Here is a 16,896-nt window from a genome sequence, read left to right as displayed (position 1 = left end):
AGTTATGGACCCTCAAAGGTGTAACCCCCATCTTCTATTAGCTCCCATTGGAAACAATGAAGGATGGGGGCACCCCCTTTGGGAGTCTATAGCTTTGGACCCCCTGGACTAAACTTCACAAAACCTGGGTGGTATCAGTAAGAGACTCTCCTGATGATACCTCCCAGGGTTGGTGAAGTTTGGTTCCGAGGGTCCAAAGTTATGGACACTCACAAGTGTAGCCCCCATCTTCTATTAGCTCCCATTGGAAACAATGGAGGATGGGGCACCCCCTTTGGGAGTCCATAACTTTGGACCCCCTGAACCAAAACTCACCAAACCTGGGTAGTATCATCAGAAGAGTCCCACAAACAATCCCTGAAAGTTTGGTGCTGCTAGCTAGCCCAAACAATGCGCCCCCTGCAGGCCAAAAACCAAAAAACACTAAACATGTTTTAAAAACCCACAAACGGAGGGGCGGAGCTTCGGACATGAATGGGGGGGTTGAACCCGAGGGAACCCCCCCCACCTATGTCCTTGGCCCAGAGTGAATGCCAAATGCACGTACCTTGGCCTGGCTGCTAATATGATAACTCATATTTCTGGCAAACTTTGGGGGGGGGGATTCTCTTGAGTTTGCAGAACCTCTTATGTTTCTCATGGCAGGCTTCCAATGTGCAGGCCTGGCTGTTTGAATGGGATCAGCTATTAAATAGAGGTCATGTATGCACTTGTGGTCTGCTGCTCTGCAGTAAGTGTACATTCACTTCAGGTCAGATTCTCCAGTGCGCAACCGTTTTCCCCTGCTCCCAAAATCAAAGATTAGAGAATCCCATAGTTTTTGCAAGCGTGTAAAGCACACATTTTCACCCACCTTTGCAGGGAAGTGAAGGAGATGGCCATGTGTTGCTTTCTCTTTGGTTTTTTTTCATTCCTTCCTGCCTTCCCCCATCCACCCAACAGCTCTTCCGGCCACACTGTGCTTTTATTTTCACACTGCTGGTCTATCAATTCAATAGACCTGTAAAACTGACATAACAACAACAACAAAGCCGCAGGCAATCCCTGGAAGGAAGTTTTATAGACAGGAAAGAAAGCAGCAGGCAGGTGAAATGGTGGATTGGATTGGTGTGGCTGGGGTCACTGCAGCTGGAGATTTCTCTTTTAAATGAAAAAACTGTGGGAAACCCCCGCTGCATAGCTCACAGCTGTGCATAAATGGCCATAGTGATTCCAAATCTGGGATGAAAATTTGGAGATGTGTGAAAGAACACATGTCCGTATTCAGCAATATTGCCCAAATACTTTCCCTTACAATTGACTTTGGTAAAAAAAAGACCTGGCGTAATTCTAAATGAAAGTTCCTTTGGTCACGGATTCATACGTTCATTTTGTGCATGCTACTCAGGAAAATATCAGGTAGATTAATGACAACATATGCTTATATTTTAAGAATAGCAAATAATCCCCAATCGCTTTATTATTAGCATACCTCCAAGAAGACTTGCTTTAATTTTCCTTGTTTTAACTATGAAATTATAAAACAACTTTAGGGAGCCATCCTAAACTGGTCCGTTGAGAGGTAAGTCCTATTTTAATCTATGGGGCTTACTCCTAGGAAAGTGTTAGATAATTTGATTGTTTGATTATTAGTAGAGAAAAAATAATCGACTCAGAGACAATTGCTGTGGTTATATAAAAACAGTTTACTTACTAATAAGGGTAAAAAGGGTTACATGGAATAAGCATAAGCATTTATTGTCATTGTGCACGCACAACGAAATTTACAGCAGCATTCCTCGATGCACACAAATTCAGACTCATACCCCATCCTCACTTTCCCCTTCCTCCACCCATCCCTACACAGCCCCAAACACATCAACACGAAGCCGCGGAGTTTAGCATAGCCACAGTTCTAGAGTAGAAGCTGTCTCTAAGCCTCTTTGTCCTAGTTTTTATAGACCTCTATCGTCTGCCGGATGGTAACAGTTCAAAAAGAGAGTGTGCTGGATGAGACGGGTCTCTCAGAATATTTTGGGCTTGGAATAAAACAAAGAACTGCTTTCTATCCTAGCACCAACAGGATTACTTTACTCAGGCCAATGTGAGCCCACATGGTGCCTATGAGCAAGGCAGGAATTCACCTTGCGTGAATCCCAACAAAGAACTTCTGAGCATGTGAGACAAAGGAACACAGATAACTTTGTCACCTCTGACCTACGTGCCAAGTCTCACCTATGCGATGCCAGGTTAACTAGCCAATGACTTAATCAATGAACTGTGACCTCAGTACCTAATTAACATGCACATAGTTAACCCCTTCTAGTCAGGATTGTGACAGACCCTTGCAAATCCTAACAGAAAGCATTGCTAGGATTGCAGCCTTAAGCTTCTGCTATGTGTTCCGAAGACACACATCATGGTAATATTACAAATGCTAAGGCAGGTGGGTCTAGCCATTGTCTGGTATGGGAGACTGCCTTGGAATCCAGTGTATACAGACTTCAGCTTACTGACAAAAAAGAGGTGGGTTTCAAGAGTAGATAATATAGCATTTTCTACTGTTTGTGTTTTAATGAGACATAGACCCTGGCGACTTTTGCCCTGGAAGCTCTCCCATGACTCAGCATTTGTTCGGTCATTTCTCAACTACAATTCAATATGGCATCTGGGGAGTTGCATCTGTTGAGGGTGGAGACATTGCTATTTTAGTAACTGCAGCCGCACTGGTTTATCTAGTCCCCAGGGGTTTATAAAGCCGGAGGAAGCCACCAGGGTTTGTCAAGCCAGAGGAAGTCATCTCAGGCTGAGAGAGGAGGAGCTACTCACCTTCCAAAGGGAGCAGAAGCCAGCAATTTCCAATCATTAGGTATTACCAACTGGGCAATTTACTTGAAAAGCTCTGTAAAGGGGATCTAAGGGCAGATGTATTTTGGAGGCTGGTCAGACTATCAGTGAAGAGGCATTCAGCTCCAAAAGATGTTAGCAGAGCCAACGAAGGATTATTTTCTAGTGCAGATGGTGTGCCTTGATTTCACTCACTTTCTGTGGGCTGTGGAGCTGTGGAGGCTTATCTGGGGTGACCTTGGGCTAGTCACAGCTTCTCAGAGCTCTCTCAGCCCCACCTACCTTACAGGGTGTTTATTGTGAGGGGGGAAGGGCAAGGAGATTGTCAGCCCCTTTGAGTCTCCTGCAGGAGAGAAAGGGGGGATATAAATCCAAACTCCTCCTCCTCTTCTTCTTCCCTGTCAAGCAGATGGAGAAGAAGAGATGTGAAAAGTTACCTTGTTAAAAAAAAAGTCTGTGCAGGCTATAATTGTCTTGGTTGATATGTCCCTGGTGTGTGAAGTCTGCAATAGATTGTGACTTCTGCTGGTGGACTGAATACTTCTTCACCAAGCCTGGTGTTACACAGATGAACGGACAGGTGAAACAGGAGTAGTGGCTTTAAATTGTGTGTGTGGATGGGGTGGGGTGAGGTAGGGGGTGGAAACCCTGGTTTTAGAACTGTAATCAATTTTTTTGCAGAATTTCAGATGTCTGAATTCAGATTTTGACATCAAAATATGTCACTGGAAACTGCCATTTGAAACGTGTTGAAATTAGACATCAGGGTTATGAAATTCAGCTGTTTTGATGGGTTGAATGAATTGAGTTAATAGTATGAGTTACTCGGTTATAAGAACTCTCTAGTGTAGAGTGGTAAGTTACATTACGGCAGTCAAAGTTCTCCTCACAACCTGAATTCAATCCTGGTGGAAGTTGGTTTCAGGTAGCTGGCTCTGAGGTTGGCAAAATGTGTACCCAGCTGTGGCATACCGCTAATGAGAACATGGGGTATCCCATGTCCCCTGGCACATGCCACTGAGCCATGCCCCCCTTCTGGCCTCCCTGCAGAGCCTGGGGAGGGTAGAAGCCAGCCTGCAAGGGGGCGCGGCGTCAAGCAGATGACCGCAGAGCCTGCCTGGGCTGCCCGCCGCAGTATCCCACCCTCCCAGCTTTCCTGCAGGCCGGCTTCTGCAGGCCAGTGGGTGGTGGTGGTGGTGTGTGGCCGTGGTGCCCCATCCTCCCAGCCTCCCTGCAGGTTGGCTTCTGCCCTACCCAGGGCCTGAGGAGGGCAGAAGCTGGCCTGCAGGGAGGGGCGGGAGGGGGACACTGTGGCAGGCAGCCCAGGAGAGTGTCACAGTGCAGGCTGGCCCGCTGCTGTGGCGCCCATCTGAGCCGCCCCCAGTCCCACCCTCCCTGGCTTCCCTGGTGGCTCCTGTAAGTACGGCGTGAAGAACCAGGTGGGGGGGTAGCGTGGGGAGGTGGTCGTGCCCCCGGGCTCCATTTAGGCCTGGTACGCTTGGTGGGGGTAAAAGTAGATGACTGAGGAAGGCAATAGCAAACCACCCCAAAAACGTAGCCTGCCTAGTAAACATCAGAATGTGATGTCACCCCAAGGATCAGTAATGGCCGGAGACTCCCTTTATCTTTAAATTATCTTGCAAGTTAAATGTTCGATGTAGTGAAATAATGGTTCACACGTTGCACTCTGGCTGTGTCCAATCTTATATATTGATCTTACATATAATTAAACAACTTAACACTTCTATTGTATTTACATTTCCTTATTTCTCTGACAGAATTCTTAAAGATACAGCATAAGGCTTCCAACTATTGTAACTAAAGTTAAATAATCACTTAGTCCATTCGATTCTTTGTTCAGAAACAAAGCTTCAGTTCCATATAGTCCATATTCCAATTCTGTAGGTTCTACATAAAAACGTCTCGCGCATATATAACGTTTTTCGTACGTCTTCCTCAGTATGCCTGCCTCAGTATGCCTCAGTATGTTCAATCAACTTCCAACAGTTCTTTGAGGCTTCTAATGGGTATATTGGCTCTCTGTTAAGAGTTGCCCGCTCCCATCTCTGCCTTCCGTTTGGAATATGGACTATATGGAACTGAAGCTTTGTTTCTGAACAATGAATTGAATGGAGTAAGTGATTATTTATGTTTAGTTACAAGAGTTGGATGCCTTATGCTGTATCTTTAAGAATTCTGTCAGAGAAATAAGGAAATGTAAATACAAATAGAAGGGTTAAGTTGTTTAACTATATGTAAGATCAATATATAAGATTGGACACAGCCAGAGTGCAATGTGTGTATTTTTGAGTTTATTTGGGCTAACGTTGACATTGCACTCTAAAAGATAGTGGTGATTGTGAAATAATGGCTGCCATTTTGCAATTACAGCGAAAAAAAGCAAGTTCACAGAAAGTATTTGGCAGTGAAATTAACTAAAGAGAATTTGAGTGGTCTGTGGCTCAGTGACAGAGCATTAGCTTGGCATGCCAAATGTCCAATGTTAAATCACTGGCATCTCCAACTAGAAAAGGAACATAGAGCTGGTGTTGTGAGAAACCTTTACTAGAGACCCTGGGGAACCACAGCCAGTCTGAGCAGACAGTACTGCCCTGGATAGGCTAATGGCCTGATTCAGTGTGAGGAGATTTCAAGTGATGTGTGTGGTGAATTCTGAAAAAAGGAAGGAGGGGTCATTTCTGCTCTAGTTCTGAAACAATTTCAGAAATAGCAGAAGCTAGAATAATCTTCACTGGGGGATTTCAAAGACAGAATAGAATGTGCCTCTTATGAGTCTGTTGGTCAACAATGCTCAAGTATATGGGAGGGGGGTCATAGCTCAGTAGTAGACCACTTTGCATGGAGAAGTTCTCAGTTTAACTTTCTGTCATCTCTTGTCGAACACACACAGTAGAAATCAGTGCGACAACCTTCATCGAAGACCCAAGAGAGCAACTGCCACCGGAATAGACAGTACTGACATTTTTTTTATTTATGTACATTTTCTCATAATGGACAAAAAATACATACACACATTATTAACTCAGATGGATCTTAATATTAGTCATATTCTATACTGAACAGAGCCTTTAAAGTTTCCTGACACTTTCCCACAAAACCCTTAACCATTAAATTTAGTCTATGATTTTAAAAATCAGCTATTACCAAAAATACACATTGTCAGTACTGATTTGGATAGGCCAAAAATCTGACTCAATATAAGACAGCTTCATATTTTAGATCAGGGGTCTGCAACCTGCGGCTCTCCAGATGTTAATGGACTACCAATCCAATTGGCCATGCTGGCAGGGGCTGATGGGAATTGTAGTCCATGAACATCTGGAGAGCTGCAGGTTGCAGACCCCTGTTTTAGATGGTATTGTGAGCTAGATCGGTTAACCCACTGGGTGCCTCCATTCTCTGTCATTTGATAGACAAAGATGAGGCTGTCTGATAGATGATGAATAACGTCATAACAGTATTTCCTCACACCACCAGCCAATTATAGTTTCAATTAATTATTTCTGGGTCAGACTGGGTGTTGTCCTAAGGAGCTGGGAAGATGTATTGAAATAACACTGTTTCCCTTTTCTGGATTCTACAGCTTTGGTCTTCAGCTGAGGTTTCACCATGTCTAGCCATCATTCTTTGTCTGACCCTGCTAAACCACCCAGTAGCCCTTTGGTGCCAAATCCTGGCCCATCGAGTCCTCCTGAACCACCACTGTCTGATGAGCCGAATCCTGCTTTTCCAGGCGTTCCTGTTGCACCTTGGCCACCATTGCCTGTGTGGTCCGTGAAGCCTCTCAACCCTGACCATCTTCAGCCATCAGGACCTGAGGTTCCTAAAGAACCAGAAGGACTTCCAGCATGTCCAAATCCTAGCTATGCTTTTCAGCCATCAAAACCTATAGAACCCAACAACCCAGGACCACCAACCCCTCTGCAGTCATCCCTGTCTGATGAGACAACCTCTTCTAGGTTTTCTGTTGCACCACTGCCCGAGGGGTCTCACAAACCAGTCAGTCCTCAACAATTGGGACCTGGGAAACCAGAAGGACCCCCTAAATCTCCAGGCACTAGGCACCCAAGACCTCAGCTATCAAAACCATCCCATCCTCCTAAGCCACCCTTGCCAGATGATCCATATCTACCTTCTCCAATGCTTCCTGTTGCTCCTTGGCCACCACTACCTGAGTGGGATGATTCAGGGAAACCCCCTAAAGATCAATCTGATAAAGACTAATTTTCTTCCAGCTATTTTAATCAAAGACTCCTTTTTACCTGCTATATAACCATACTTTGCTTTCCCCAAACGTTCATATACTCCCCCGATGCTACTAACACTAGTTCAGAGTCCAGAGGAGCAGCAGTGGCGTAGTGGCTAAGAGCAGGTGCACTCTGATCTGGAGGAACCGGGTTTGATTCCCAGCTCTGCCGCTTGAGTTGTGGAGGCTTATCTGGGAAACCAGATTAGCCTGTGCACTCCCACACACGCCAGCTGGGTGACCTTGGGCTAGTCACAGCTTCTCGGAGCTCTCTCAGCCCCACCCACCTCACAGGGTGTTTGTTGTGAGGGGGGAAGGGCAAGGAGATTGTAAGCCCCTTTGAGTCTCCTGGGCAGCAGAGAGAAAGGGGGATATAAATCCAAACTCTCTCCTCCTTCCTCCTCCTCCCTCCTCCTCCTCCCTCCTCCTCCTCCTCCTCCTCCCTCCTCCTCCTCCTCCTCCTCCTCCTCCTCCTCCTCCTCCTCCTCCTCTTCTTCTTCTTCTTCTTCTTCTTCTTCTTCTTCTTCTTCTTCTTCTTCTTCTTCTTCTTCTTCTTCTTCTTCTTCTTCAGGTTGGTCCCCAGCTGTAAACTTTCCCCTTCTTTTGTGATTCTTGAAATGACTAAGAAAGATCTGAGACCACCACGATGGTTATCCACTGATTAAGATTTTAGTATCCATGCGCACATGGAAGAAATTCATCTAACCACCAAACAAGCCTTCCTCCATATAACATGTCCTGATGCGTAGTCCTGGCAATGTTCCTGCTCATCTTATCTGTACACACCTGCCTTTCTGAGCATCCACCCATCTTTTTGTCTGGTTGAGAGCTATTTTCGGTAGCATATCTCCCTTTTTAAATGCATGATCATGATTGTAACTTGAATAAGCTTTCAATAAACTACTCAAGCTGGAAATATCTTTTCTCTGCTCTAATGATGTAGTTACCTGACCTTTTGTACCTCTTTTGGACTTGTAAGTGCACAATAACCAGTCTCCCTAGTCTGTGAAGTATTTATGAATGCTGTCACAAAAAGTGGTAGCCTGCAAAAGCTAGTGATCAAAGAGGATTTTATGGCTCAGAATCCTGACTTGCCCACCCAGTGGGTGGAGGTGCATCACACCCACTGCCGGTTTCATTGTAAATAATAATGTACTATTAGCTATATTTATCTAGTGCCCAGACAATTTGGTATTTAGAAAATGTCTTGCAAACTAGTCCCCAACATGGGCTGGGTATGAACGTCTTCATCCAACCAATGACTGAAGATAGCAGAATAAGTAAATGCTTTGGCAACTGAGAGCTTGTGTGGTATAATGGTAAATCAGGGTATCTTCTGGTGCAGATCTTACCACAAACTCAGTAGGTGACCTTAAACACTATAACCACCTGTGCTCGTACATTCTCTGTTGTGGTTTTTACCTTATGGAATGGCCTCTTGTGGCTTTCTGCAAACTATGAAAAACAGAATTATTCAAGAGGACTTTTTGTGTAGTTAAATGGGACTCTACTGAAATGAAATGGTACAGAAGATTGCATTAGTAAAGGGATAGGGATTCTATACTACTCTGTTGCTGCCTATCATTGTAAGTATGGTCTAGGTCAGCCATTCTCAACCAGGGTTCCCTGGTACCCTGGGGTGCCGTGAGCATGTCCCAGGGGTACTGCGGCAACACTACAACCCCACCGGCGCCAGCAAGGACATAGAGCTGGCCCATGGGGTAGGGCCAGCCACAAAGTCAGCAGCCACCCCTCCCTCCGTGCTACCCTTCACCCTGGGAGGGGAAGGTGGGGGTGTGGCAATCAGGGGCAATGGGAGGGGAAGGTGGAAGGTGGCGGCAGGGGTACCATGAGATATGAAGAGTGAGGTCAAGGGTACCCTGACCTTGAAAAGGTTGGGAAACACTGGTCTAGGTTAATTAGTTTCTACACCATTTAACATATCCTGAAATGCTTTGTTTCAGGTTTGTTTCAATTCTGTTTTAGATTTCTGCTTTCAGATTCTGAAATTCAAATTCTACCGTAATGTTAATTGGATATCCCATCTTGTTCACTGTAAGTTGCACCATGTAATTCAGCTTGAGTCTCAGCAAGAAAAGCAGACAATAACTAACCTAAATAAAATAACCTAAAGGCCATTGCTTTCACATCCTGCATGTGAGCTCCCAATGGCACCTGGTGGGACACTGCGAGTAGCAGAGAGCTGGACTAGATGGACTCTGGTCTGATCCAGCTGGCTTGTTCTTATGTTCTTATGTTCTTAAAAGAAAATAAATTATAGAGCTGGCTTTATGAGGCAGTAACCTCAAATGGCAGATGGGGGCAGCAATGTCCAATCCAGCCTGCCAGTCTTTCTACCTGACAGTCAGATGACTGCCGCTCCCACTTGGTAACAGAGATCTTTCTTGCCTCCTTGCCCTTATCCCTCTTTAACAGCAGTGCAGTAAGCCACATAGTCAGTTCCCAGATTCTTTCTTGTGAAAGCTCAGTCACATTTCTAATTATTTGTGGCCAGAACAATGAAAATTGTACCTGGGTTCACAAGAGGAATCCATAGAATCATTGAATCATAGAGTCAGAAAGGGCCAAACAAGCCATCTAGTCCAACCCCTGCTCAATGTAAGATCAGCCTAAAATATTCCTGACAAGTTTTCGTCCAGCACTGCTTAAAGTCTGCCAGTGAGGGGGAGCTTACCACCTCCCTGGGCAGCTGATTCCACCGCTGAACTACTCTCACTGTAAACAGTGTTTTCCCTAATGTCCAGCCAGTGCCTTTCTGCCCATAATTTGAACCCATTACTGAAAGTCCTAACCTCTGTTGCCAACAGGAACAGCTTCCTGCCCTCTCCTAAGTGACAGTCCACGAGTTTCAAATCCTGGAATCCTAAAGACTCTTTCTTGGCAGTCGGCCCCAATAACATGAGCAGACCTACTTAGAATTGCTCATACAGTGAACATGGCATCAAACTAGATTGCCCCAAGACTTCAGATATGACTGGAAGGATTAGAGAGAACTGATTTATTTTATTTATTTAATTGAATTTGTATACCGCCCTCCCCCTGAGGGCTCAGGCCGGTGCCCAACAGTCAAATACAGACATTTAAAATCCATTAAAAGCAATCAACCCCACTAAAAAATAAGGAACCATAAAACATAATTTACATAAGTTCAGATAGCATTAAAAAATCGCCCCCCTTTCCTTGCGCTCACAGGAGGCCAGATGTTCATTAAGAACATAAGAACATAAGAACTAGCCTGCTGGATCAGACCAGAGTCCATCTAGTCCAGCATTTTGCTACTCGCAATGGCCCACCAGGTGCCTTTGGGAGCCCACATGCAGGACGTGAAAGCAACGGCCTGCTGCTGCTGCTGCTCCCGAGCACCTGGTCTGCTAAGGCATTTGCAATCTCAGATCAAGGAGGATCAAGATTGGTAGCCATAGATCGACTTCTCCTCCATAAATCTATCCAAGCCCTTTTTAAAGCTATCCAGGTTAGTGGCCATCACCACCTCCTGTGGCAGCATATTCCAAACACCAATCACACGTTGCGTGAAGAAGTGTTTCCTTTTATTAGTCCTAATTCTTCAATGAATGCCCCCTGGTTCTAGGATTGTGAGAAAGAGAGAAAAACTTCTCTCTGTCAACATTTTCTACCCCATGCATAATTTTATAGACTTCAATCATATCTCCCCTCAGAAGTCTCCTCTCCAAACTAAAGAGTCCCAAATGCTGCAGCCTCATTATAGCAGATTTTCGATGATATCCCGGCTGGCCAAATGCCTGGTGGAACAGGTCCATTTTACAGGCCCTGAGGAAACTTTGTATGTCCTGCAGGGCCCTGATCTCACCTGGAAGCCTATTCCACCAGGTAGGGGCCAGGGCTGTAAAAGCCCTGGCCCCTGTAGAGGCCAGCCGGATCGCTTTGGGGACCAGGGATTACCAGGAGGTCAGCCTTCAATGAGCAGAGGGGCCCAGCGGGGCAATATAGGGAGAGACGGTCCCGCAGATATGGCTTTAAAGGTCAAAACCAAAACTTTAAACATGACCCGGTACTCGATCGGCAGCCAGTGCAGCTGGTACAGGACTGGTGTGATCCGGTCTAGTGCCGCATTTTGCACGAGTTTTAATTTCCGGATCATGGCTAAAGATAAGCCCGCGTATAGCGAATTACAGTAGTACAACCTAGAGGTGACCATTGCATGGATCACAGTGGCTAGATCAGGGCAGGAGAGATAGGGGGCCAGTTGCCGAGCCTGCCGCAGATGATAAAAAACAGCCTTGGTCATTTGGGTGACCTGGGCTACCAACAATAACAATAGGTCCAGGACCACCCCAAGGCTTTTGGCGGACGAGGCTAAAGTTAATGCCTCACCATGCAGCGTAGGCAGGCCAAAGGCCACTGGACACTCCTCCCGACCCAGCCACATGACCTCCGTCTTTGTAGGATTTAACTTCAGCCAACTCGCATTAAACCAACCAGCCACAGCATCTAAACAACACTGGAGAGCGTCAGGGGCCGAGGTCGGGTGGCCCTCCATTGTGAACAGAAGCTGGGTGTCATCCGCATATTGGTAACACCGCAACCCAACACTCCGAACTAGACTTGCCAGGGGGTGCATTTAGATGTTAAAAAGCATCGAAGAGAGTATCGCTCCTTGCGGCACCCCACATACAACGGGCCGCCATTCGGAGATCTCACCCCCCGATGCTACCTGCTGTCCCTGGTCTCAGAGAAATGAGGTCAGCCAATCTAGGGCTGAACCCTGAACCCCAACACCCCAATACCAGTTACTAACCAGGGCTATCCCTACTTAACTTCTGAGATCTGATGAGATCAGGCTATCCTGGGCATGAATAACAATTTTTTTTTTAATATTTAGTTTTTTGTATACTGAAGAAGGTTCAGAGTTGCTGTATGGTGTTATTGATGGATGAAACATCCCCTGATTAAGTACCAGAAAAAAGAATATTATGAATTCTACTGTATGTGAAAAGAAATTATTCAGAATAAATGTAGTTAAACCAGTGGAGCACCTTGATTTAATTATATACTAACAAGCAATACTAACAAGCAATTTCCTCATGTTTTATTATCCCAATAAAGTTTAACATCTTTGCTGGCATAACAAAAACGTTCCAGCAGGTATTGAAATTGAAACCTTATGAAACAGAAGTTTGATTTTTGTAAGATATTCATTTATTTATCCAAGGATGGGGATAGCCAGAGAGATTAATTTTCCACATCGATGCATTAAAATTGTCTGTAAACAAGTGGTCTGTCCATTTGCCCTAAGAGAGTTTCTTATTTCAGGGTATGCAAAGTTGAATGCCCAGTTCTTTAATTCTTTCTTGACCAAATGTATCTGGGATTATGTTTAAAATTAGTCATAAATTACAGTCATGGTTAAATTACAGTTACGATTTTCTGTCTGTGAAACTGTGTCAATGTGTGATTGGTGTTTGGAATATGCTGCCACAGGAGGTGGTGATGGCCACTAACCTGGATAGCTTTAAAAGGGGCTTGGACAGATTTATGGAGGAGAAGTCAATCTATGGCTACCAATCTTGATCCTCCTTGATCTCAGATTGCAAATGCCTTAGCAGACCAGGTGCTCGGGAGCAGCAGCAGCAGAAGGCCATTGCTTTCACATCCTGCATGTGAGCTCCCAATGGCACCTGGTGGGCCACTGCGAGTAGCAGAGAGCTGGACTAGATGGACTCTGGTCTGATCCAGCTGACTTGTTCTTATGTTCTTATGTACTTATGTCATGAAGGTGGCAACCAAGGCTAGAGGGCGCCTTGCCCACAGCAGCTGCTCCAGGATAGGCAGGAGCAGTATGGCGGCCCCAGCAGGAGCAGAGGGGCACCACCCACAGGAGAACATCCCCCCCCCCCAAACTGGCTGCTGAGCACCATGATGAGGCAGGGAATTTTGCTGGCCTGAGGATTCAGCAGAGGGTGGGGCCAACAAGTCAAATCCAAATATGATACAACATAAGGAAGGGGTTAAGAGATGAACAGGGTTCAGAGAGGGGAAAGACAGAGCTGGACCGGGGATAAAAAGATGTTGGGAGAAAAGGGGAAAGATTAGGGTTGCCCGTGCTGCTGTGATGGGAAATCTTCCGTTAGCAGCCCCTGCTGCCAACCGCCACTCTGTCAGCAGGTGGAAGAAAGACAAATTTAAAAATTATGACATTTCTGGAGAGAAGTTACACCATGCCATTCTTGAAATTACTGGAACTCTATGCTTTTTACCACAAAGTTTCTAGTGATTTCTAGATTAGCAAGACATCATGTCTGGGTTTTGGGGGGGGGGGGCACAACTGAGAGACATCTATGGGTCAGCTGGTGGCAGTGTTCTAGCCTTGGTGGCAGACCGATTGGCTTTTTGGCCAGGGGCTAAACATTCAGACCCCTGGCCAAGGAGCCAATCTGGGTTAATACAAATTACAGGCAGAGGTGGGATCCAGCAGGTTTTCACAGGTTCCTGAGAGTAGGTTACTAATTATTTGTGTGTGCCGAGAGGGGGTTACTAATTGGTGATTTTGCCACGTGATTTTTGCCTTAGTTACGCCCCTCCTCTCAGCAGTAGCGCACAGAACTTGAAGCAGTCTAGCAGGAGGTGCACCGGCGTGCGTGGCAGCCTGCGCCTGCGTGCATTCGTTTCCCGCCCAAGGACCGGCGCAGCAGCTTCGTCCTTGTCACAGCCCCACCCAGGAATGCCCCGCCCCCAGAATGCCCCCCGTTGTGCCCCGCCCAGCCCCATTGGCGCTACGCAACAGTTTTAATCCAACCACCATGGGAACCTGTTACTAAAATTTTTTGGATCCCACCACTGATTACAGGGTTACATTACAGGGTTAAAATAAAGAAGGAAGGGGCTAAATAGGGATGCAGGAGCTACCACCCAATCAGCCCTCCAGCTCTTGGGGGAAGTCTAGCCCTCCTGTGAGAGCCAGGAAGCTGTGGGTAGATCCACTTCCTCTTTAGACTGGCCTGCAAATGTGACAAAGAGGCCAATGAACAGAGACCAGTCTGTGCTCCAGGTAGTAGAGGAGTTATTTAGAGAAGGGGGTGGGTGAACCTATCCACAGCTGAGGTCTTAAGAGGTGTAGGTAAGTGGCCTGCTGTATAGGGTTTTGAAAGGTGGTAAAATGCATAATGTGACATGCCAGTGGTTCATTTTAAACTTCTGTCACAAAGATTTATGACACTTGAAAATGGGGGTGGGGCGGAGAGAGAAAAAGAACTGTGGTGAAGCAAAGGGGTAATCAGACATTGTAATTACTTGTCAGGGGGATGTTATCTATGCGATTGAGATGCATCCCCAATTCAATGTAACTGCTTAAAACAACAAATCAGTGCTGCTAGAGAAATATATGTAACTAACCTGCTAAATGTAACCACTGCCATCTGTGCATTCTTTCCTTAATCTTTACTTTATGGTTTCACATGCTTTGTAGACAACTAGGTTTCCCCTGGTACCTCTGTCTGATGAGGAAAGAATTACATCCGTTATCTCATGGGGCAGGAAGCCAGGTGTCTCTTTCTTGCTATCTGTTGCCGACCTTGGGTCGCCTCAGCTCCAAAAACTGTTTTTTTTACAAACTCTTGGGAAACGGGAGGGGGGCTTTCAGCAGGGGATAAAGGGGACTTTGAATGCCAGTTCTGTCAGAACTGACTTTGCCAAATATGGTGCTTCGATGCCACGTCAATAAACACTACTGATCAATACTTCAGAGTCTGTTTATTGGCTTAAGATTCTGAGACATAACATTACTTCAGAAAGTGTCTGCGTATCTGCCACACCGTTCTTGATGCCAGGTTGGTTCCAGCCCTCCTGGAGAGCTTTAGGGATGGCACATAGGGCACAACTGATCTGAGGCAATGTCAGATGATGTTTCTGGCTGAAAAGCTGGACGTGACATTACATTGGACAATGCTTTGGCTGTTCCTGAAAAAGGTACGATAACTAAGATCATGGAGTTTGGGGTGGGGAGGTGGCCAGAATTTTACCTGACGTGTTTGTGCTGCATCTGTGATTTATGGGTCATCATGTGCTGTGCAGCATCATTTCTTCCCCTGGACCTTTCTCCTCCTGGTCCAAAAAGCAAGGGCAGGAGGGTGAGCTCACAAGTAGGCACTTGGCAGCCTTACCACAGTCATTTCTCTTCCCCTCCTATCAAAAAACCTTTAGCTGTCAAATTGCAGCAGCTGCTTTGACCTCTGTTGAGCAAAGGTTCAGGGTAGGGGTTTGCGTCCTATGGCTACAGAACTGAAGATGGATCAGTATGGAAGCGAAATAGCTCGTATAAAAATAAAAGTAAATCTTAAGGTCTGTTGGAGGGGGTTGGTGGGATGTTATAATAACAGGTTATGGGAGGAAAGTGACAGGAAAAGACTTATTGAACAGAGACGTTTCTTAGGCCCTTTCCGCACGGGCAGTTAATGGCGCCCTGGGGACGGCAAAAACGGTGTCCCCAGGGAGCCATTCGCACAGGGGGTGCAGCTGCTTTGCAGCCGCGCCGCCCTCGTGCCGCCTGACTGGTGCAAAGCCGCCGCTTTCCAACCTCGCTCGGGGAGTGAGGTTTCCAGAAAACTGCGGCTTGGAGCCGCTGCCGTACAAACGGCAGCGGTTCCAAGGTGCCCTCCCCCCTCGCACCCTTCACTTACCTTGTCTCTGGCCGTCCGGTGCGTCGCCGAGGCCTGGGGACACGCCCCCTGCCCTGTGACGCTGGAGCAGTCGCGCAGGGCCAGGGTGGCGTGTCTCCAGGCCTCGGCGACGCACCGGACGGCCAGAGACACGCCGGGTTGGCCGGGCGACGGTGCTCCGTGGCGCCGACGTCCCGGCTGTTTCTGGGACTGTTCATGCGAACGGTCCCAGGGGGGTTGGGTCGGCGTGGGATGCGCTGACCCAACCTCCAACGACGCCGTGCGGAAACGGCCTTAGAGACTTTTTAAAGAAAGGAAAATTATACAGGTGATCTGTTGTCAGCAATCCAAACACGAACCTTATGCAGAATTATGCCAGTCAACTAGAGCAATCACACAGGGTATAACTGTGTATGTTTATCATTCATTGTGCGAGAATGTGGGTGTGCCCCCTATTAATATAAGACTCAGCAACCAGAATGTAGCTGGCAACAACTTTTTAATATTAATCATCACATCAGAGGGCAGTAATGTTGTTATTGCACTTTCAGGTATACAAAATAGATCTTTCTTGGTTGATTTTTTACTTTGAAATTTGACCATTTGGCTCTTGAATGTCATGTGGGGTTCCCATCAGATTTGTTTATCCATTTATCCATTTGTTTATTGTTTATCCATTTGTTTATTGTTTAGCAGCAACTCCTCTAGAGCTGCCAGCTGACATGTGGAGGTCTCCTATTACTACGATTTATCTCCAGATTACCAAGATCAGTTTCCCTGGAGAAAATGACTGCTTTGGAGGGCATTATACCCTTCCCAAATCCCACTCCACTCCAGGTATTTTCCCACCCAGAGTTGGCAACACTACCTTAACACTTCCGCAGCTCACCCTATAAACTTGGGAATATACACACTAAGTATGTTCATGACTGGGCATTCAGGAATTTAGGTTATACATTCTGGTGATCTCATTTTGTAGGATAACCAAGGAGCCGAACTTTGTATGCATCAGAAGGAGAGTTTGAGAAACTGGGAAGGGAGGTGGAGAAGGAGAGGAGAAAGAAATCTAATTCAACAATATTGTGATTGCTTTATGCTGTGTTTCCAACATTTTGAAGCTTTTCTTTCTTTCTTTCTTTCTTTCTTTCT

General features: G+C 46.2%; 1 protein-coding gene across 1 annotated transcript; it reads left to right on the top strand.

Annotated features, from left to right (window-relative positions):
* The first annotated feature begins 2,762 nt into the window (after positions 1-2,762).
* Positions 2,763-7,108, top strand: LOC125428977 (vegetative cell wall protein gp1-like). Its single transcript, XM_048489671.1, has 2 exons — positions 2,763-2,848; positions 6,431-7,108. The coding sequence occupies exon 2, from the start codon at positions 6,457-6,459 to the stop codon at positions 7,069-7,071; it is 615 nt and encodes a 204-aa protein (XP_048345628.1). The 5' UTR covers positions 2,763-2,848; positions 6,431-6,456; the 3' UTR covers positions 7,072-7,108.
* Positions 7,109-16,896: the final 9,788 nt, after the last annotated feature.

This window comes from Sphaerodactylus townsendi, linkage group LG03, assembly GCF_021028975.2.
Source record: "Sphaerodactylus townsendi isolate TG3544 linkage group LG03, MPM_Stown_v2.3, whole genome shotgun sequence".
NCBI lineage: Eukaryota > Metazoa > Chordata > Lepidosauria > Squamata > Sphaerodactylidae > Sphaerodactylus > Sphaerodactylus townsendi.
The sequence above is the reverse complement of the archived record's forward strand: the minus strand, read 5'-3'. Positions and strand labels throughout refer to the sequence as shown.